Here is a 21,582-nt window from a genome sequence, read left to right on the forward strand (position 1 = left end):
AGTCGTATACAGCCCGTGATGACAAGCTTTTCCATCGAAGTTCTAATTAGCTAAGAAAATAATGCGATTAACTATACAATCAGTTTCCACTCCTTCGAAGAGTCTGCCTGACCAGACCTGTTTCTAGAAGCGAGCTTTGAAAAACCGTTAAACGCAAAGAAAAAACTCAGTTTCCTTCCACTCTGTGAAGAAGGTTGACCAGCGAAGCTGCATATGTGGGCCCCTTAATGGAGAACTGCACCTCCACTGCGGGTCGGCCCGGCACTGCATTATCTTCGGGATCAGTGCATGTAGGGGGAGTGTTTAAACGCTTGCTTCACCTCCGCTGCGAGTCGGCCAGATATTCTGTCATCTTCGGGATCGGCCAACATGTGGGGAGTGTTTAACGCCTGCTTCATCTCCACTGCGGGCTGACCCGGAATCGTACTATCTTCGGAATCGGCCCACGTATGGGGAGTGCTTAACCCCTGCTTCACCTCCACCGCGGGCCAGCCCGGCATTGCACTATCTGCGGGATCGGCCCACGTATGAACACTGCTTATCGCCTGCTTGACCTCCGCCGAGGGTCGGCCCGGCATGTTCGGGATCAGCCCACATATGGGTAGGGCTTAACGCCTGCTTTATCTCTGCTGTTGGTCGTCCCGGTAATGCACTATCTTCGGGATGGGCCCCCGTATGGGGACTGCTTAACGCCTGCTTCACCTCCGCTGCGGGTCAACCCGGTATTGCACTATCTTGGGGATCGGCCCACGTGTATGGGGTGCCTGCTTCATTTCCGCCGCGGGTCGGCCCGGTATTGCACTTACTTGGGGATCGGCCCACGTACGTGTCTACACACACACACACACACACGCGCGCGCGCGCGATCTTGCGGGAGCCAGCCCTTAAAAGGAAGTTTCAGCTCGGTTGAAGCTATCTAAATACACGCAAAAGAAGAATTCTCTTTTCTCGGCAACCACTGCACTAAATTTGGCGAGATTTGTTCCATTAAAAAAAAAACTTGGAATCTAGTTGGCGGTTAGTCGCGAATTTTTTATTTAGGTCGTCAATTTTATATCAAGAAGTGGCAAAAATCTAAACTTTTCAGGAAATGAAACTAGCAGGTTTACAACTCTGTAACTCGGCAATGAAAAATGATATCGCAATTATGTAAATCGCATCTAATAGTACATCTAAATCAGACAAAATTGATACGTTACAGATGAATCTCAAAAAAGTTTAATAATATGGAAATATAGCTTTTGCATAACCCTTGTAATCATCGTAACAAATTCACGTAAGATATAAATTGACATACAGAGTTTGTCGGCTATCAGTGATCTAATAAACGCCATTTACAGAACCGCCATTACTGTTTTCGATGCAGAGCTATCAATTTGAAACTTCGTGCTTCTGTTTCTTTTTTGAACTTTCAAATATTTGAATATTCTTTTACCAAAATTCAGGCCCTAAATTGAAATTCCGCTTCCAACAGCCAGTGTAATCTAACGTTATCTCTCAAGTGCAACAAATTTCCTTAGAATCGGTGCAGTGATTATTTCAGAAAAACGTTTTTTTTTTCAGTTTACATGTATTTGAATAGGCCGCGTCCAGGAATTGGGCCCAAGCTAAAGCTTCCTCTCAACAGCTTGGCTGTAGAATAAATCATGTATGCACCACTAACTGTTACTATCTTCCATTAGGTTAGCAGTAAGAATAACTCATATCGTGCCGTTTCTAGGGTGATTCGTAGCCGAACCCCCCCTTATATGTAGTGGCTACATTTAACAGTCAACAAGACGAAAAACTAGAAGGTAAACTTTTGTGTACGAAGTGAAATGTAAATATACGATTTTGTTTTCTAAGGTTTTACCGGAGTGGAGAGTGCAGTGTAAAGCCACAATCAATATATTTATCGCTATATGGCGTTGTGTGGGCTATAACGACACAATATCTTGTGGGCAGCAGAAAAGTTGGGGAATGTGAATGCTGGCAAACAGACTGACCTTGGATGTGGAGGTGGTTCGTATGATCCGGATATGATGGTCTCGTTAAAATCCGCGCAGCCCGTTGTGGTCGTGGGCAAAGTATACGGTTTCCGCGGGTATACAATAGATCCAAGTGACATCCAAGCAGAGATTATTATCGCCACCACCGTTCCAGCGATGGCACCCTGCATGGTTTTACGTTGCTCCGTTCCAACCACGAAGATGCAGCGTAGAATTGACAGTATATTACTTTTTTTTTACAAAGCACGCAAAGTGGTTGCAGTAATGTTTAATTCAGGTTATTCAACTTCCATGAAGCAGACCCATTATCAAAACGTCTTTATTTCGTTATATGAATCAAAATTACGAAAGTTACTTTCGAGAGTGCGTACTAAACACACCTGACAGAATTTATCTTCCAAATCGAGCATTTAATTTAGCTTACAGAACTTCCACATTAGATAGGTTTAAAGGAAGATCAACAGGTTCAACTTTAACTCTCAAGCGTTGATGAACCGAATTCAACACTAGATACGTAAATTCAAACCAATAAGTACAATAAGATAAATCTTTCAAGTTGTAGATCTCACGCATTGATAAGATAAACGTAGCTTTGTTGCCCCATCCACTTTTAAATTATCATTGGGCTGTGTTACATTTACATTCTTACAGTTACATTCTTATTTTACATCAGGATTAGACGAAAGCACCGACGAGTAGCCCTGATGTCAAGAAAGTACATTGATAACCTCGCAATAACTGGTAGGCGTTGCTATTATGGACTCCATTACAACAGGCACATGGCGTCCATTGCGAACCATTGTAGCACAAGAATTTTTTTGTGTGAATACGTGTGTAACTCTTCAAAGTAAATGATGAAGTAATGGTGAACAGATGACGTTGCCAAGAACAATAAATTACCGAGCGCTCGTTGCTGCCGGGAACCAGCCGATGCCAAAGTTATATTGTTGTTTTGAAGTATCCATGCACTTCTTTGTAAATATTAAATCCTGGCTCCTGCCTACAACGAGATCATTAAGAAAAAAATTATGATTGCAGGGATTCCACCTCCTGTGATTCTTTTTTTTCGAGGGCAAAACCTAAGCCCAATAGGCGTACATATGTTAGATGACACAGGAAAAACTATCATTTCGAGGATTCTTCAAGTGACTAAAAATCCATGATGATGAGCTGACTTCCGCACTCTGTCATGTAAATATTTTTTTTCTTCACAATGAAAAAGAAAATATATTTGTTGCTTTGATATAGTACGCCGATTATGGCTCCAGGGGAAAAATTAATCTGGGCAAATAAGTTGCAATTTTGTTACAGCGATATCTCACCGCTCTTTTTAATGCCAATAGTGCAGATGAGCACGTTTATTTATGAGAATTTTATTAATGCTACTGGGTGCCTTGGCTTTCTCCTACCTTTTTCTTGCAACAGGGAAAAAGGAACCCCAAGACGAAGACGGCCACCATTGGACCACACAGCGCACCTGACAGGGATGAGGCAGCCTGCGTTCGCAAATAAGAGCACCCACTTGTTTGCTTCCTCTCTTCACCTTGATGATGAGCCTTGTTCGCCCTTCCATTATTTAAAAAAAGCGTTCTTTACATGTTTTTTTTTACATCTCGAGTCAATGAACCTTATTTTATAAATGGAAGCGGCTCCGGGAAGTAAATGCTAAGAACCACTAAACCGACAGGAATTGAGCTAGTGGCGCTTATTTCATAGGATATGAGTAATTGTTTCCCCATATCCCTGCTTATTATAACAGATGTTGAACCCGACACCATTTACTCGTCACAGCTCGACGCCTTTAGGTGCGAACATGTCAGAGGTGAAATTCTATTCCGAGGCGCAGAAGCTGTAAGCAATACAGAAACATGTTCGCAATATTTATGCGGCATCTTCATTTAAACACATACTTCTTGCCCGATACTGAACGAACGACAATGTTCAAGGTTGCCTAACAGTAGCGAACACAAATTTGTGTCTGAACACAGCGTCATCGAAGGCTCAAACATTTGCTTCATGGAAGTGACTGCAGTTGGTTTTTCTTGCAAGAAGTAAAACTCATTTAGGTGTGTGCTTACCTGCACAATAGAGCCCATAGTTCCAACGAGGAATGCAATTGATATCGAAAGAAGTCCGTAGGTAGCAGCTGGACGAAAAAAAAAAACGTTACCGATATTGTGAGGGTCTCCTGCATTCCATTGAATATGTTGAGCAGTGACCTACCCGTCAATTTTGTTATGCGCAAAGCAGATGCTTCAGAAGTTTTTATCGAAGGGCGCAGGAAGTCCTCCCACGTCACAGCCGCTAGAGAGTTGTATCCGGATGAGAGTGTGCTGAAAGATGAGAACTGATGTTGCCTCAAGATGGTGTTATTTCTTAGAGGTCATTGCATTCAACAAGATACTCTTCATGTCTCATAAACGATCAAGGAATATAGAGGTCTACACGTTGTATTAATTTTTTATTGTCCTATGCCATGAATTTCTAGTATATATATATTTTTTCTTAGCTAGACGCGGCTTTTGTGTATCCACGAATAAACATGCCGTTGACCTTCAACATATAGTAATATCTGGGCTAGTATCAAATGTTGTTAGATGTGCGAGGGGGAAAAAGGGACTTCACGTAATAGATTTAATGCAACGCGTATGGCTGGCTGTAATATTTTCCATTTGTCCCCACTATGGCCAACAGTGTCGCCTGTAATTCTTGCATGTTTGACGAAAACACATATAAGTGATGAAAAACATCGGCAATGACATGGACGAGGGGAAGACGTAGCAGCTTGCGCTGTTACGTTTTCCCTCCCTCCATTGTTTTCGCCACGCTTTATGACTTCTAATCTCAAAAAAACTAGCCCAAGCTTCCGTGCTCGACACCTCTCTCTAAATATTTCCCGACCAATAAGTGGCTGCCAGCAAGCGTTATGTCTTCCCAACCTCGTTGTCTTTCGCGTCTTCATTATCGAAGGCATCAAGTGCGCACTGAGCGAAGAAGCCGGCGTCATTCGCCTCTAGTAGCCAAACTCTAGCTAAACTCCCATTGGCTGGAACGCCAGTTCACGAGCGCGCCTCGATCGAGCAGAGCGGGCTAAAGGGAACGCCTGCTGCTCTGGTAGCGCGCTAGCTGTTGCGTGAGGGCAGGGTTCATCGCCGTGACGCCCGGTCCCTCTCGCTCCCGGAAGTCCGTGTTATCCGCGCGACCTTTGTCAGCGTAAGCTCTCGCCCGCATTCTAAATGGGCCTCGGGAGAAGTACGTAAGCACTAGCGACAAAAACGCGCGCGACACGCCGTGCGCGGCGAGCGATACTAGACAGCTTTAGTTACACGTACGCCGTAACTTCGCGCACGCACACGTGAAAGCTCTACGTATTAACGCGATAGCGTTAAGGAGCTCGTGTCGCAGAGAAGCCGGTGTCGTCGGCGTCGGTGTCGGCGTCGGCGTCCGCGGCGTTGGCCGTGAGCGATAAATCAAGGCAGGCACTTCATAAATAAAAAGCAACTTCCAAGATGGGCTGGGTGGGAATCGAACCAGGGTCTCCGGAGTGTGAGACGGAGACGTTACCACTGAGCCACGAGTTCGATGCTTCAAAGCGGTACAAAAGCGCCTCTAGTGAACGCGGTGTTGCCTTAGAAACGAGCTGTTTCTAAGGCTCAGGCGTGCGTCGCTTGCTCAGGCGCACATCTCGTTGTCGCGCCGAACGCTGCGTTGCTCGACGCTCACCGCGTCCGATGCGGGGCGCGTAGTCGCTGCGCCGTAGCCCATTGTCTTACAGCCCTTGGCGGGTCGACGGGAACGCTGTCGCGTTCCACTCTTGAAGGCGAAGCTTAAGCGTCCTCCAATTTTTGTACGCGCGCTGCACCTGAAACGCCTTTTGCTACACGCACGCGACGCGCGCTAAAAGCGACCATGTATCGCCCTCTATCGCCAGGTATAAACACTGCTGTAGCCAATGACATCCAAAACAAATCAAAGCCAAGCCAGTCGAGTTGGATTGGCGCGCAAAACACGTAAAAGTGTGTTCTTGTGCCGAACGGAGCTTCGGAATGCCTAGAAATGCTATACCGCATGTTGTCCTCGAAGAGGTTACACTCCCTTACGTCTCGCAACAAATCCAAGTCGTTTTTATAAAAACGAAGGCGCGGAGCTGCCTTGTCGGCGTGTTTGTCTGCCATCTTGCAATGATGTTCTCGCTTGTTCGAGATCTCGCGAGACCACCGAGCGGAGCTCTCTTCGAGCGCAATGAACGCACGCAAACTTTTGAGTCTCACGTGCGTCCGTGAGACTCACGCAAACCCTTTGCGTTCTGCGCAGGCGCACTGCTCACAGGTAAGAGCTCTACGTACGCAAAGCCTTTACGTGCGTGAAACTACAACTCTCTACTGTCGCGAACGACAAGGTTCACGAAAGGCGGCGGCAACTGCTCGAATGGGTGCGAGACTTATTTTTCGCGGCAACCACAAAACTAGAACCAATCAGAAGCGAGCCGCGCAGTTGTGGCTCCACCTGTCTCACAAGCAAAGAATCATAATATGTGGCCTCTGAGAACGGGCAGTGACACTCAGAGGCCATGTCCAGACAATAAGGCCGTCTTCGTAAAGCCTTCCCACACTGCTGTCGACACGCCGAGAAAGAAGTGGCTTTGCAATGGAAGCCCTTTTGGAGACAGTCCGCGCCTATGCCTGTTTGTATGACAAATCCAACATCGATTTCAAGGACCAAGAGTTGCGCGCAGGCGGGAAAGCAGAGATGTGTGCCTGGCCCTCAGTGCCCCTGTTCCGCCAGAGCGGGCGCACCTGAAACCTTCTCGTCCGCTCTCTGGCACGTCGGTGTCGCAAAAGTGAAGAACAAATTAGTATTCTGGTATTCGCAGCATTGCCTCCTCTATTTTTTTCAATGCCAGTGCAATCGCTCGCTCCCCAATGGGAGCTATTGGTGGTTGACTGAGTTGCCGCGATGCGACGCTGCCCAGATGGTACGACTAGCGTTCGTGCATATGCTCCCGCAGGGTGCAAAGTTGCGCATAACTTTTCCTGCGCCGCTCGAGCCGCTATTCGCCGAGCGCTGTCACGGGCTGCAAAATGACGTCAAATGTTCAACTGCGTAGCTGCGAAGCCAACTTTACGGGTGCGACGCTGACTCGTTTTCGTCAGTGCCACCGATATTGCAATTAGAGGACCAGCAAGTCTTTCGTTGCATTCATCGGCTCCGGGTTGCTGGTACGGTATTCGACGATATTGTGTTAAAGACTTTGGTGAAGTGATACTAAACACATCATACTGACACTTGTATTTCCAGTATGACGGGGTGCAGCGCACCAAACTACACAAACCGCACGGAAGGTGGCAAAGTTTCTTACGCGGTGCCGTAAATGCGGACAAACGTGCGTCGAAGACCGATCTGTCTACTGCGTTTGGGCCGAGACCGACCAGCTCCGAAAGGGACCAGGATATGTGAGGTGCGTTCGCCTTGCTTATACTAATGCATCATTTATCTCGAGTAACAATCCTCTACACGCTGAAATGCCTACGCCTGGCATGAAAGGTTATTCACGTGGATGTTTTTTGGTGTAAATGTGCAGCGCGACACAGACCCGGGACAAACAATGAACGACACGTCTGTGTGGCGCTGCACATATTCGCCAAGAATGTTAACTTACCAACTCACCCAATTCATTGTGTTGCTTGTACGATTTTTCTGACTATGGGGGTTTAAAACAGTGTGTCCAAAACAGAGTATGTACTAGCGGATAGAATTTGCTCGCAGCACCCTGGCTTTTCTCTCCTATGTTTCTTTTTAAATTTTTTGTCGGCGTTATGATTTTTCATGTAACCTTGTTTGATGCGCTACTGCTCATTGTCCTGAGGTAAACAAAAATATCGTGTGCTCAGGCTTTAGCTCGAGTATTTACTGCCCGCAACATCTTGCTTGTTCGATCGGTCTTAGTCGACGTGAGGAATGTAAAATTCTGTTTGTATGTTTGATAGGCGCTGTGCTTCCGATAAATGCTTCCGGTAAATTAACCTCAGTAGTATGAAGAGATAAAGAAATATGTGTTGTCGTATTGCAGAGTGCAATGTGTGAATAATTACTTTGCATGTTTGCCATTGTTGCGTTTCGCCTGCGACACGCGGTTTTGCCGGCGCGACTGCGGCGGGGCGGCAGACATTTTGGCCCGATCGTCGTCGCCGCAACGCTCCCCGCCAGGTGTTTCCAGGCGCGACTGCGGCGATGCGACCGCAAAGGATCACCCTATCCTTCCAGTCATTGTGCCCGAACCAGGCGATGCGAAAGCAGGGATCACCCTCTCATCCCAGTCTTTGTGCCCGACCGGCGGCGCTACGACAGTGTGCGTCACCATTAGCCCATTGTACAATCACGTGCTCGTCAATTGAGGGGTTCCTTCTTGCCCTCAACTGCGAGAGTATAAAAACAGCTGCCCCCGGACGCCAAAAAGAGGGCTCCGATTTCTTCTGTTGAGTAAAGTGCTCTCCCGTCTCTCTTCTTCGGTCAACCTGACCGCCAACTCTTTGCGATGTTAAAATAAACAAGTTGTTTTGTTGTTACCAGTCGACTCATGCTTTGCCGGGACCTTCGGATGCTTCCAGTTGTACCCCAGGCCGCCAGGCCAACGCTACCCTTGGGGCTTGCGACCCAGGTACAGCCACGGGCGTCAGCGCCGAGTTCCCAACAACCGATCGCGCCAGCGGTGCGATCCAAACATCTGGTTGCCAGCGGTGAGATCGCCTCCGACTTCAAACAACTGTCTGCCAGCGGTGAGATCGCGACAACGGAGGCCAGCAGCGAAGAGATGCAGTTGACTGTATGCTGAGCAGCTCAACGACGATCCGGGAGCAGTGCAACGAGCCCTGTGTGACGACTGGTTGCCTGCAGCCGAACGACTGCGCGGAATTCCTGCCTGCGAGGTTTGGTGAGTGCGGGACTTTCTTCTTCTGAGCTTTGCCAGGCTTTTGTTAGTGTCAGAAACAGAGCTGGTAATTGTGGTTGTCGTTGCTGCCGGGTTAGTTTGCGGCAAGACAATAGTAAGCAGTAGAGAAAGCAGCATTCAGAGCAGCCATGGATTTGAAGTCGTTGCGCAAACCGAAATTGTTGGAGCTTGCAAGAGAGTTGGGTCTGGATGTCTCGGACAAACTCAGAAAACCAGAACTGCTAAAGGCTATTCTTGAGTTAGAGGCTGAGGATGACGAGCTGTCGGAATGCCTTGAGACTATTGAGGAGAGGTCAAAAAGACAGGAGCGCGAACTTAAAGAGCAAAAAGAGAAACAGGAGCGCGAACTTAAAGAGCAAAAAGAGAAACAGGAGCGCGAACTTAAAGAGCAAAAAGAGAAACAGGAGCGCGAACTTAAAGAGCAGAAAGAAAAAGAAGAGCGTGACCGTCAACACGCTTTGGAAATGAAGCGTCTTGAGGTAGAGATGGAACGCGCTCGTAATGGAAGTCAGGCACACGGTGCAGGAGAACGCGTATTGTTCAAAATGACTGACCTGATGCGGCCGTTTAAGCTTGGAGAGGACATTGGTTTGTTCCTGGTTAACTTTGAGCGAACGTGCGAGAAGCAGGGGTTCTCTCGGGAAACGTGGCCACAGCGCTTGCTCACTTTGTTACCCGGCGAGGCGGCCGACGTAGTCGCTCGCTTGGATAGAGAGGAGGCAGAGGATTTCGACACAGTGAAATCGAGTCTTCTAAAAAAGTACCGGCTGTCTGCGGAGGCGTTCCGTCGGAAGTTTCGGGAAAATGAGAAAGGCAAAAGTGAGTCATATACAGAGTTTGCGTATAGGCTTATGTCGAACATGCAGGAGTGGCTCAAAGAAGAGAAAGCGTTTGGTGACCACGATAAAGTTCTGCAGTGCTTCGGGCTAGAACAGTTTTATAGTCGGTTACCGGAGAACGTGCGATACTGGGTCTTGGATAGGCCAGACGTTTGTACGGTGGCTAAAGCCGCTGAGCTAGCCGAGGAGTTTGTGACGCGTCGGGCTCGCGGAGCTAAGGACGGTCAAAAGGGTGAATTTGGCTCGAAGTTTGAGAGGCCGAAGTTCACACCCATGAGAGCAAAGAGGGACACGCGTAGGGAGGATGCGAGTGAAAGCAGTCCGACCAAACGTAAAGAGACGGCGGCAGCCAAACGCAGAAAGCGGTTCGAGATGAGGCGAGCGCGCGTTTGTTATACGTGCCAGAAGCCGGGTCACTTTTCGGCGCAGTGTCCGGAAACAACACCAAAGGTTGTGTTTTTTTCAATAGGCAGCACTGACGAGAACATGAAGCTTCTCGAGCCTTACATGCGAGACCTCCTCGTGAACGGGAAAGAGTGCCGAGTGCTTCGCGATTCCGCAGCTACGATGGATGTAGTTCACCCGTCTTACGTAGAACCCCATATGTTCACGGGCGAGTGCGCATGGATCAAGCAAGCCGTGGAAGCTCATAGCGTGTGTCTGCCGGTAGCAAAAGTGCTTATTGAAGGACCTTTCGGAGCGCTTGAGACGGAGGCGGCAGTGTCATCTATGCTGCCACCCCAGTACCCGTACCTATTTTCAAACCGGTCCGATCACCTCCTGCGCGAGAAGGGGCTTTTGTTTGGTGAAGCTAGTGTTCAGGCCTTAACCAGATCGAAGGTTCGGGAGCTCGCTGCAAAGGCGGTAGTTGCGGGGCCGACGTTATCAAACAACGAAAAAGGGTCAGAGGCGCAGCAAGCTGATATTCAGAGCACGCCCGAACTGAATCAAATTGAGTCTGTAGCGCTGAAGGCGCCAGATACTGGAGAGGAAATGCCCGACACGGGAAAGTTAGAAGAGCTATCTACTGATTTGCTCATCGCGCCTACGTCAGACGGACTTGATAGGTTGCTAAAAGTCAGCCGGTCGGCTTTGATAGCCGAGCAAAAGAAGGATGGTAGCCTAGAAAACATACGCTGCACTGTCAAGGAAGGTATCGCCAGGAAAAATGCGCGTTTTGTGGAAAGAGGTGGAGTCCTGTACCGGAAGTATCTAGACCGAAGAGGAGTGGAGTTCGATCAGCTGATCGTGCCTCAATGCTATCGTCAAGATCTGTTGCGCTTGTCACACGGGGGTTCGTGGTCCGGACACCTAGGAGTTAAGAAAACTAAGGACCGTCTCTTGCAAGAGTACTATTGGCCAGGGTGTTTTCGGGACGCAGACCATTTCGTGAGGACATGTGACACTTGTCAGCGGGTGGGCAAACCAGGGGACAAATCAAGGGCGCCGTTGAAATTGGTACCTATCATAACGGAGCCTTTTAGACGGCTCGTTATTGATACAGTGGGACCTCTGCCGGTAACAGCCACGGGGTACAGACACATTTTGACTGTGATCTGCCCAGCGACAAAGTTCCCTGAAGCAGTGCCGCTTAAAGAACTCAGCTCAGTTGAGATAGTCAATGCACTACTGTCCATATTTGCGCGAGTTGGTTTTCCTGCGGAAATCCAATCAGATCAGGGCACAGTGTTTACTAGCGCTTTGACGACAACTTTTCTCGAAAGGTGTGGGGTAAAGCTGCTACACAGCTCAGTGTACCACCCACAGTCGAATTCCGTTGAGAAGCTCCACTCCGTCATGAAGCGCGTGTTGAGAGCGTTGTGTTTTGAACATCGAACTGACTGGGAGCTGTGTCTGCCTGGGGTGATGTTTGCTTTAAGGACCGCGCCGCATGCGGCTACGGGGTTTTCGCCAGCTGAACTGGTGTACGGTCGCTCGCTTCGGTCTCCGCTTCGCATGCTTCGAGAATCATGGGAAGGCAGGGGCGACGACCCAGTCGTGGTGGAGTACGTACTTAAGCTCCTCGAACGCTTAAGAAGGGCACAGGAGTTGTCAGGTGAAGCAATGACAAAGGCCCAGCAGAGGGCCAAGGTTTATTATGATCGGACAGCCAGGGCCGGTCGTTTTGAGGTGGGCGATGAGGTCATGATATTGCGCACATCGCTAAACAACAAACTAGACGTGCAGTGGGAGGCCCCGCACGAATTGTTCAGAAACTGTCGGACGTTAACTACGTGGTAAGTCTGCCAGGAAAGCGGAAAGCACAGCAAGTTTACCACTGTAATCTGCTCAAACCTTATAGACAAAGGGAAGCAGTGGTGTGCATGATGGTAAACGTTCCTGAAGAGCTTCCGGTCGAGCTTCCGGGACTAGGCTCAGTGACGAACAGGGAAGACACCGGTCAAGTCATTAGTGACCTTATCAGTAAAGCACCGCTGTCGCCCGAGCAGAAAACCGAACTACACCGGCTATTACAAGAGTTTCAAGGTCTGTTCTCTGAGAGGCCTGGTAGGACTTCTGTACTTACTCATGATATAGAACTTACCTCCCCAGAGCCAGTACGATCCAAGGCGTATCGGGTGTCACCCCGCCAGAGCGATATTATGGAGGCTGAGGTAAAGAAAATGCTACAGCTCGGTGTTATTGAGGCAGGTGAGAGTGATTATACCTCCCCTTTGATTTTAGTTGAGGTACCGGGCAAGGAACCTCGTCCTTGCGTCGACTACCGCAGGCTTAATTCCATCACTAAGGATCAAATTTATCCGATCCCTAACATCGAGGAGCACTTGAGAAAGTTAGTAGCGCTCAGTTTATTTCCACCCTAGATCTTGTCAGGGGTTATTGGCAGGTTCCACTTACAGAAGAGGCTAGTAGGTATGCGGCGTTCATTTCACCAATGGGAACATTCCGTCCTAAAGTGTTGAGTTTTGGTTTGAAGAACGCGCCATACTGTTTTTCAAGCCTCATGGATAAAGTGTTGCGGGGACAGTAAGAATTCGCTTTACCGTATCTAGACGACGTAGCGATATTCTCCGCATCCTGGTCTGAGCATATGACACACTTGCGGGCAGTGCTAACCCGCCTGCGCGAAGCGGGCTTGACAGTCAAGGCTCCTAAGTGCCAGTTAGCACAGGCCGAGGTTGTCTACCTCGGTCACGTGATTGGTCAGGGTCGTCGCCGCCCCTCTGAAATAAAAGTGGCCGCTGTGCGAGACTTTCCGCAACCGCGCACCAAGACCGATATTCGGTCGTTCTTGGGTGTCGCCGGCTACTATCAGAGGTACATCCCTAGGTACTCTGATATCGCGGCTCCCCTGACGGATGCTCTAAGAAAGACAGAGCCTCAAACAGTCGTCTGGGACGAGACAAAGGAAAGAGCTTTTAGCGCCCTAAAGAGTGCCCTAACAAACCAGCCTGTGCTACGATCGCCAGACTATACAAAAGGGTTCATTGTTCAGTGCGATGCTAGTGAGCGAGGCATGGGCGTTGTACTGTGCCAACGGGAAAAGGGAGAAGTAGAACACCCCGTCCTGTATGCTAGTCGTAAGCTGACCAGTCGTGAGCAGGCGTATAGCGCCACCGAGAAAGAGTGCATGTCTCGTGTGGGCCGTTCAGAAATTGTCATGCTATCTAGCCGGCTCGAGGTTTATCATTGAGACGGATCACTGCCCTCTCCAATGGCTGCAGACCATCTCTCCCAAAAATGGCCGCCTCCTGCGCTGGAGCCTCGCTTTACAACAATATTCCTTTGAGGTGCGTTACAAAAAAGGGAGTCTCAACGGTAACGCCGATGGCTTAAGTCGAAGCCCCTAACGTAGGAATCCGCCTCAAAATTGTTGGTTACTGATGTTTTTCTTCCTGAGGCAGGATTTTTTTTAACATATTGCTTTTGTTTAGTGTTTCAAAGTGATGATATGCTTTCTAGTGCAATTTTCCAATTTGTGGACGCGTTCTGAGTGATGCTAGACTACTGTAAGGAACTATGCAGTGGTATAAAAAGGGGAAAGAGCCTGGCAGGGCTTAGTGAGGGTTGTGCCGTGCTTGCTGACTGAGCGGTTGAGTTTCAGCGTAGTTCTAACGCTTGCCGGGAACGAGAACAAAAATGTGAACTCTCCCGAAGTCACTTTGCAGTGTCCCGTGCGAACCTGAACGAGAGAACGAGGCCTTCTCTGTGCGCTGCGCTCAAGAAACGTCGAGGGACGCCCGACTTCGGTTATGAGCATCATCGAGCGACATCCCTCCGGACAGCGGATGCAGTCCCCTGTCCATCGGGATCTCCTTCCCCCGGCGGGGCGGTCTGTTGCGTTTCGCCTGCGACACGTGGTTTTGCCGGCGCGACTGCGGCGGGGCGGCAGACATTTTGGCCCGATCGTCGTCGCCGCAACGCTCCCCGCCAGGTGTTTCCAGGCGCGACTGCGGCGATGCGACCGCAAAGGATCACCCTATCCTTCCAGTCATTGTGCCCGAACCAGGCGATGCGAAAGCAGGGATCACCCTCTCATCCCAGTCTTTGTGCCCGACCGGCGGCGCTACGACAGTGTGCGTCACCATTAGCCCATTGTACAATCACGTGCTCGTCAATTGAGGGGTTCCTTCTTGCCCTCAACTGCGAGAGTATAAAAACAGCTGCCCCCGGACGCCAAAAAGAGGGCTCCGATATCTTCTGTTGAGTAAAGTGCTCTCCCGTCTCTCTTCTTCGGTCAACCTGACCGCCAACTCTTTGCGATGTTAAAATAAACAAGTTGTTTTGTTGTTACCAGTCGACTCATGCTTTGCCGGGACCTTCGGATGCTTCCAGTTGTACCCCAGGCCGCCAGGCCAACGCTACCCTTGGGGCTTGCGACCCAGGTACAGCCACGGGCGTCAGCGCCGAGTTCCCAACAACCGATGCCATCGGTGGGATCCCAAACACCATCTTATGACATTAGCGCAAAAAAAAAAATTGTGTATTGTTACCCGTAATAGCTTGTTGCCTTCCCAGTGGCTTTGGATTCGGGCCCCCAAGGCTGGAAGGATCAGCACTCTTCCACTGCTGCCACGAGCCATTGCTCAACCATTGTCTTGTACGCAATAAATTTGATCTAGAAGCTCGTGCATCTTAACCTTCTTCCACTTGCAGATATTCTGCTACGAAGCAGCTGTTTAGTTTGCGATATGAGCGACTCATGAATATAACCTTTGCATAAAATGTGCGCGTGTAGACATTTGAAATGCGTTTAAATCCACGTGTCTGCACCACATATATCTAAGACGTGCAGCTGCTGTGAACTTCGGTAAGTGATAAATGACCTCTTGTTAACGACCCGTGACATAACTGCAGGCAGGATAGTTCTCTTGGCGACGAGCATTAATCGTCTGGTTTCGCAAGTCTAAATGCACTCACATAATTGTCCGCCGTACGTGTGTGAACTTTTTTTTAAACACCCTTTAAAACATTTCTTGCCTTCCATCCTCGGCGAGAAAATATCATATGTATGCTGAAATACATTGCACAGCTTTTTGTTGCAAGGAAATGCGCGTTTGCAAGCGAACTTTTAAGCTATTCAAGCCACAGGCGAAGTCAGGATTTTATTTCGGGCTATTGAGGGTGGTCCTATTCCCTGTATGTACGTTCGTGCGTGTGTTTGTATATGCGCGTGCATATGTGCACATACAAGCTACACATTTCAGGGGTTGGCACCCTACCCCCCTACCGGCTACACCAATGGTTCGAGCGCAGCCTTCATTAAATAGTGTCATCTTGCTCAGCGCTTCTGAACAATTGCCGCATGTAGCTCGCGACCAGCAGACAAAAATCAAGTGGAACACCGCCCAGCTTTGCCTCCTGCGCGGCCGAGGAGTGGTTTCACTGCAGAGCTGGAACATAAAGCGGACCTATGCGCAACTCTGCTCCCTGCGGGAGCATATACAGGGACCATTATAGGTACGGCTGCTTGCGTCACGCGTGCTTCTGAGCGCGCATCGCTAGCGTTCCGGTGGAGAAGCGGTAGACGGTGTGGAAGCGGTCCCTGCGCCTGTCGTGTTATCACGCTTCTGTCAGCCTTCCTCCGACTTCCGTCGTGAGTCGCCAGGCAGATGGTACTCTCCCCACGACCGTATAGCAGCAGTTAACGCCAGCCGACGGGGAAGAGTAGGAAAGGACGATAGGGGACGGTGGTGAAAGCTCAGATAGGCCGCATATGGCTGGCATTTTAAAAAAAATTGAGGAGGCGCTGGTTCAGTCACCGGTAGCTCCTCTTCCGCATGCGACATGCCTGAGTGGGGCCGGCAGTGGCGAAAAGAAACACGGGCACCTTCCATGAACGACCAAATCGGCTTAAAAGAACGCGCCTTTTCACGAGAAGCATCGAATGGAACGAGAAAACTCGGGACGCCAAGCGCCGCTCGCGCGTCCCGCAATATGGGATTGCGAACTTGCCTGTGCGCGTCTGCGCCGCAGACGCTCGTCGTGCTCGGCGTGTCGCGCGTGTTTTTGGCGCTAGTGGGGACGTGGTACCGTCAGGCGAAATCGGAACGCGCCAGGCATGTGAACGCGCTCGCTTGCCCGCGAGTTCACAACTCGAAGGACCGCTCAGCGGCGTTCAATTGGCCATTGATGTTGGCGCATTCGCAACTCATCAGAAGTGCTTAGGTGCGCTGGTATTTTATCTATCTATCTATCTATCTATCTATCTATCTATCTATCTAAAGCCTTCCAGTTACATGCATTGCGCGCACGCATCTTTACATGTTGTTTGACGCAGGCCGAAGAATGGATGAGCTACCATACCTTCTCACTTGCTGCTACACAGTAAACAAACATGAAATCGCCGTTGGTGCTTGCTACGAGAGCTCGGACCTAGGTCACTCGCTTTAGAGTTATCTGCAATGATTTTTTTTTTTGGGGGGGGGGGGCAATGAAAGCTTTTGATTTGCAGCTTTACATCAATTTCAGGAAATAATGCCTTAATCAAATGAGTTTTCATTCACTAGCACCATACTGCGGTGAAATTGTTTACGCAGCAATTTTAACCAATCCACTCTCCATTCCTTCAAAGGCAAACAAGTTTTGTAGCATTGTATTATGCAAAGAAATTTCTCATACCGAATTTCATGCCTCGACTGAAGCGCCTGAAAATTTCCCTCTCCTTCGAGACGAAAGGCTGGGACTAACTCGATATCTTACCTGAGAGAGCTGCTGTAGACAGCAGCAGCCAACAAACCGCTCAGGCCGGGGTACCCGTGGAGCTTGTCTTGTACTATGTACGGCACGAGCTGGAAACCACAGTGACGGAATGTAAACATATTCCGTGTACACTGTTAAGAAGAACTAAACGAGCACGTGGTTGATATCACATTTGTTATGTAGCGAAACACTGAAACGTTTCTCTGGCAGAGTGTGTAAGCGCGACTGAACGAGAACGTAGAAATAAACAGACACACAGAGATAGCGCTCTTTGCATCTCTTTCTTTCTACGTCCTCGTTCAGTTGTGCTTACACACTCCATCATGGATTCAAACAAACTAGCCCGCCAACGTGTTTTAACCAAACAGTTCTACAAAAAGTAGCTAGATGTGTTTAGGCAAGCACTCTCATCCCGTAACAAGCGGCGGCTGGCAGTGAGGTCTCCACCGGAAACTTCACACCACCGTTGTGCTTACATTTTCCCTTTGAAGAATGCTTTAGTGGTTTATTTTATAGCCTCCATTTGATGTAGCGGGCTTAGCTAATCAGGCTATCACATTATTCTTTAAAGGGCAACTCACAGGGAAGTGGTTGTCTGTCTGCATTGTTATTTAAGTCACTGGGCCCTTAAGAATATTGTGGTATTTGAACCAGAATGCAGAAAAACAGCTTTGTTCAAAGGCCACTAGACAGCCCGCTATAGTCTTCTTTTCTCACTTCTGCGTTACACGGGAACTTTGACTGCACATTTATAGCTCGGTCTTTTAAGAGTCACATAAGACTGCGACTAAAAGAGCATGCGATATCAATTTCATATCTTTCTTGCATACAATAGAGCGGACAAGAATGCAACTTGTTCATCAGCCATCGGTTCAGGTACAGGCTAACGAACTTCGGGTGACGAGGTGCAGACACTACGTGCCTGCTTATTTATTATATTGTAAGTAAAATATCGGAAAATGTTAGGCGTAACCCTACAAGACCTGCAGAAAGTGCAAGCAAACGGATGTAGTCGATATCTATAGTTAGCATTACAAAGAAGAAATGAACTGGAGTTAGCTTTGCATAGCGTTGGGCTGATAGCCAGTGGTCTAATAGAGTTGCAGTTTGGGTGCCAAAAGAAAGCAAGCGCAGTCGAGGACAGCAGCGGACGCGTTGATGTGAGAAATTTAAATAAATTTGAATCTATAAAGTGGGGCCAAGTGGCGCAAGACATGCGCAATTGGTGATCTTTGAGAGAGACTGTTGTCATGCAGTAGACATAAGCCGGCTGATGAATGCGCAGGTGAAATCAAATATAAAGAAAAGCATCTGCGTTTGCAGCAGCGCCTTATTGTGGCGTCTTTTAGCATGCCCTCTGCTAATACCAGCGGCTGCTTCCGTAATTTTAGTGCATGCCTTCATGCCCTTCATTTGCGGAGGCGCAAATGACACACGACAGGCCTCACGATGCAGTGCGAACTCAAAATGTAGCTTTCTATAACATGCTAAAGAAAGGAACGCAGAGTTTTGGAGAAATGAACGAGGATTGCACATTATTACAATAAAGATTGTTGCTTTTTCTTTCTGCTAGAGAAATGAAAGTGCGTATGAAAAACGACATTATGTTTATTCACTTACTAATCACAATCGTAAAATCTTTTAAAATGTTAGGAGTGCTTCTCACTGATCATGTGGCATGCGATGACCATATAAAGTACTTAACATCGAAGCCCTTAAGAATGAGTAGAGTAGGCTACGCTACTGAACAGGTCTAACCGACGAATGTGCACATACTTTTGCAGAATGCCTTGTTCCATTCACATTTTAAATACTCTAATGTAGTAGGAGGATGCATTACACATAGATACTTTATCAAAATCAAACATCTAAGAGAGAGAGAGAGTGATAAAATGCTAAAACTATATGTGCATCACTTGGAATTACCCTGGGCCAAATTTTTAATAAATAATCTATATTCCATGTGCATCATAGTTATAACTACTATTTATTCTGAGAAACTACAAGAAATAAGTGACATTTCTGGTATTACATACGTGTTATCACATAAAGAAATAGCATAAATATTGTAATCTAACATGCAATCCAAACGCTTTCCTAGTGCAATATAGACGAAAATTTAAACTGATGCATGTTGGAACACACGTCATCACAGCTACATTTTCTGGCATAAATATGCACGGACAACAGTTACGATGTTCAAATAAGAAATGAAAATTGCATTTCTAGGCGGTAGTTAGACTCTTCCCTCTGCATAGCTTCTTTAAATGAAGTATCGTGCACGATCTAGTTGTCCTTGCGTATGTAGTGATTCTTCATCAATATGTTTGCACTTGTTGGATAACAGTTCAATTTACTCTGAGATACTTTGTGCTGACTTCTCAGACAGTAGAATATTTATTATGAACCATTTTTTTATTATTTATTATCCATTTTAATTAATGTCTGCAAAACACAATAGCCAAATAAAAGACGATTATGTACTGTTTGCTTCTTTCCCCGGGGAAGGGAAGAGCTATAAAATTTATTTCAATCTTCCACCAATTTTTCCACCGTCGCTGTCACCAAAGAGTATGAAGTCGTTTCTGTGAAGTAGAAAGGTTCGACAGCCCATTTGAATGAAGTGCTCTGGTTTACCTGGTCTGCCTTGCGGATGTCACCCGTGAGCCTGGGATCGCAGCTGCCGTACACGGCATACAGGGTCAGCCCCGACAACACGGCCATCGTAACGTTGAGCGCCATGCCCGGAATGTTTAGCATAAGAGCCCTGGAGAAAAAAATCGTAAGCTCTACAGCGTCCACTGTAAGCAGGCATACAATTAGCTCTCAACGGAGCTACGGTGTTTTACTGCACGTAACACTGAAACGTGAAGCGAATTATTGATACCATTTCGAAATGGATATTGATACTCATGCATCCATGTTCTGGTCTTTCAGCAACTGAGAACGCGGAATGTTATTTTTATTGCTAATTGGGGGTGGTTGCACAAATTTGAAAGAAAATGAAGGGAAGTGGTTTAAATGAGGCACGTACCTATGCTGTTGGACGATGATTGCGCCAAACAACTATAGCCCTTGCAAAACACAAATGTACGTAAGTTTCACTACATATGGAAATAATATTCTCTTGTAATTTTTAATGTTTTGCTGTGTTATGCCGTTAATAGTAGTGCATACGCCTTCTCACAGGAGGCAATGTTTACTCAGGGGCACCCTATTGTTTCGTGAATAGTGGTTTGAATGACAACTGAGCACGATAATCTATATTCTATGCACATGAAATTTTCTACTTCAGAAACGAAGCACTTTCAGTTTTTTTTTTTGTGGTTCGTAGCGCAGCATGTTGTGTAAACGATACGTGATGGGTACTGCGTTTTGGATATGTTAACCGTCTATGGGGTCACGTGACCGTTTGGTAACCTGCCATGTTGTACGCAGCCTCCAAGACCCACAGGCGGGTATCTATTTTAGTAATGCTCCCAGCGGCCGTTTGTTAACGTACTTATTTCTCAACGTTGCTAGTTCAGGGTTTCTCGTTCAAGTAACCGTGCCTGAAGGTTTTCCATGAGGCCGGTAGCTCGCGCCCTCACCGTTTTCTGTTCAAGCTTTCTTTTGGCAACTATTTTTGTGCCTGTCACCAAAACTACGCGGAAGAGAAGCAATAAGAAAATCGACGCATGATCATCCTTTCAATCCTTTGGAATCATTTATGCACGTGAATCATTAGAACTTGTTCTGCTGACCCTATGGCAATCATGGCGCGATAGTGCGTAACATTCTGCCTGTGTTTGTCAGAGATATTAAGTTTGCTACATTCTATTTCTAACTGTCTCGTAACTCCACACGTTCTGTTATTTTGTGCGAGGTGGCAGCAACCAGAAATGCAGGCGTGAAGTTTTTTCTTTTTTAAAAGTAACTTCTGACAAGAAAACAAGGCACTCACATTTACGTTTGTGACCGCTCGGTGGTTTTCACGTTCAGACTTTTTCTCAAGTAATCTAATTTAGCCCACTCTACCCTGAATCAATGCAGTTCAGATATCTTTTTTCATGCGTTCGGCATTCTCTGGAAGGTTACCCCGATTTCCGGCCATTGCCTAACCATTTGCGTGTGCCGACCTAACCTAACCAAACCTTTACGCAGGAGACAACCGCTACTAATTCGAGCACCACTTCCTCAAGGACCACTTTGGAACTCCATGCAGCGTCTGCACACTAAATGAATAAATAATCTACCCATGAGACTCCACCTGTAAAACCCATAGGACCACCCACAACACATAGTGGAATAAGCATCCCTAAAAACATGCTAAACCGCATTCTTCAATAGCAGCCGGAAATGTTTCTTCATAATTTTTTTTTATAGTTGAATGCCGGAGTTTCCTACGAACCTTCATCGGTACTCGTTTAGCGCACACCTAGTGACAGCGACGAGCATAGATTTGCTGTACATTATGTTATGATGCTGTCGAACGGTAACATGCCAGTTGCGCGGTTATTCCTGAAATAGAAATATTCATTATTGTACAATTATTTACAAGTACTTTAGTAAGCGTAATGATCCAGAAATAACATTTTTCAGACATTTTGTCAATATATGCAACCATAGAGGGTTAACATATTAGCAGTGGTACACGTTCAAT

At 47.5% G+C, this 21,582-nt stretch overlaps 2 protein-coding genes across 7 annotated transcripts in view; one reads left to right on the forward strand and one right to left on the reverse strand.

The window, feature by feature from the left end:
- The window catches only part of LOC142585070 (uncharacterized), a 200,122-nt gene extending 196,117 nt beyond the window's left edge, over positions 1-4,005 (forward strand). For all 6 annotated transcript variants that reach the window (XR_012829020.1, XR_012829019.1, XM_075695557.1 and 3 more), the window contains one exon: positions 3,414-4,005. The gene's annotated coding sequence lies outside the window, so the exon portion shown is untranslated. The remainder of the gene's footprint in view (positions 1-3,413) is intronic.
- The window catches only part of LOC142585068 (sodium-coupled monocarboxylate transporter 1-like), a 49,290-nt gene that overhangs the window by 4,974 nt on the left and 22,734 nt on the right, over positions 1-21,582 (reverse strand). Inside the window, exons 9-14 of the mRNA XM_075695548.1 lie at positions 19,578-19,707; positions 16,941-17,029; positions 4,212-4,321; positions 4,067-4,134; positions 3,398-3,484; positions 1,986-2,152 (exon numbers count right to left, since the gene is read on the reverse strand). Coding sequence (XP_075551663.1) covers positions 1,986-2,152; positions 3,398-3,484; positions 4,067-4,134; positions 4,212-4,321; positions 16,941-17,029; positions 19,578-19,707 — 651 coding nt within the window. The remainder of the gene's footprint in view (positions 1-1,985; positions 2,153-3,397; positions 3,485-4,066; positions 4,135-4,211; positions 4,322-16,940; positions 17,030-19,577; positions 19,708-21,582) is intronic.

The sequence above is a fragment of the Dermacentor variabilis genome, chromosome 6 (genome assembly GCF_050947875.1).
Source record: "Dermacentor variabilis isolate Ectoservices chromosome 6, ASM5094787v1, whole genome shotgun sequence".
NCBI lineage: Eukaryota > Metazoa > Arthropoda > Arachnida > Ixodida > Ixodidae > Dermacentor > Dermacentor variabilis.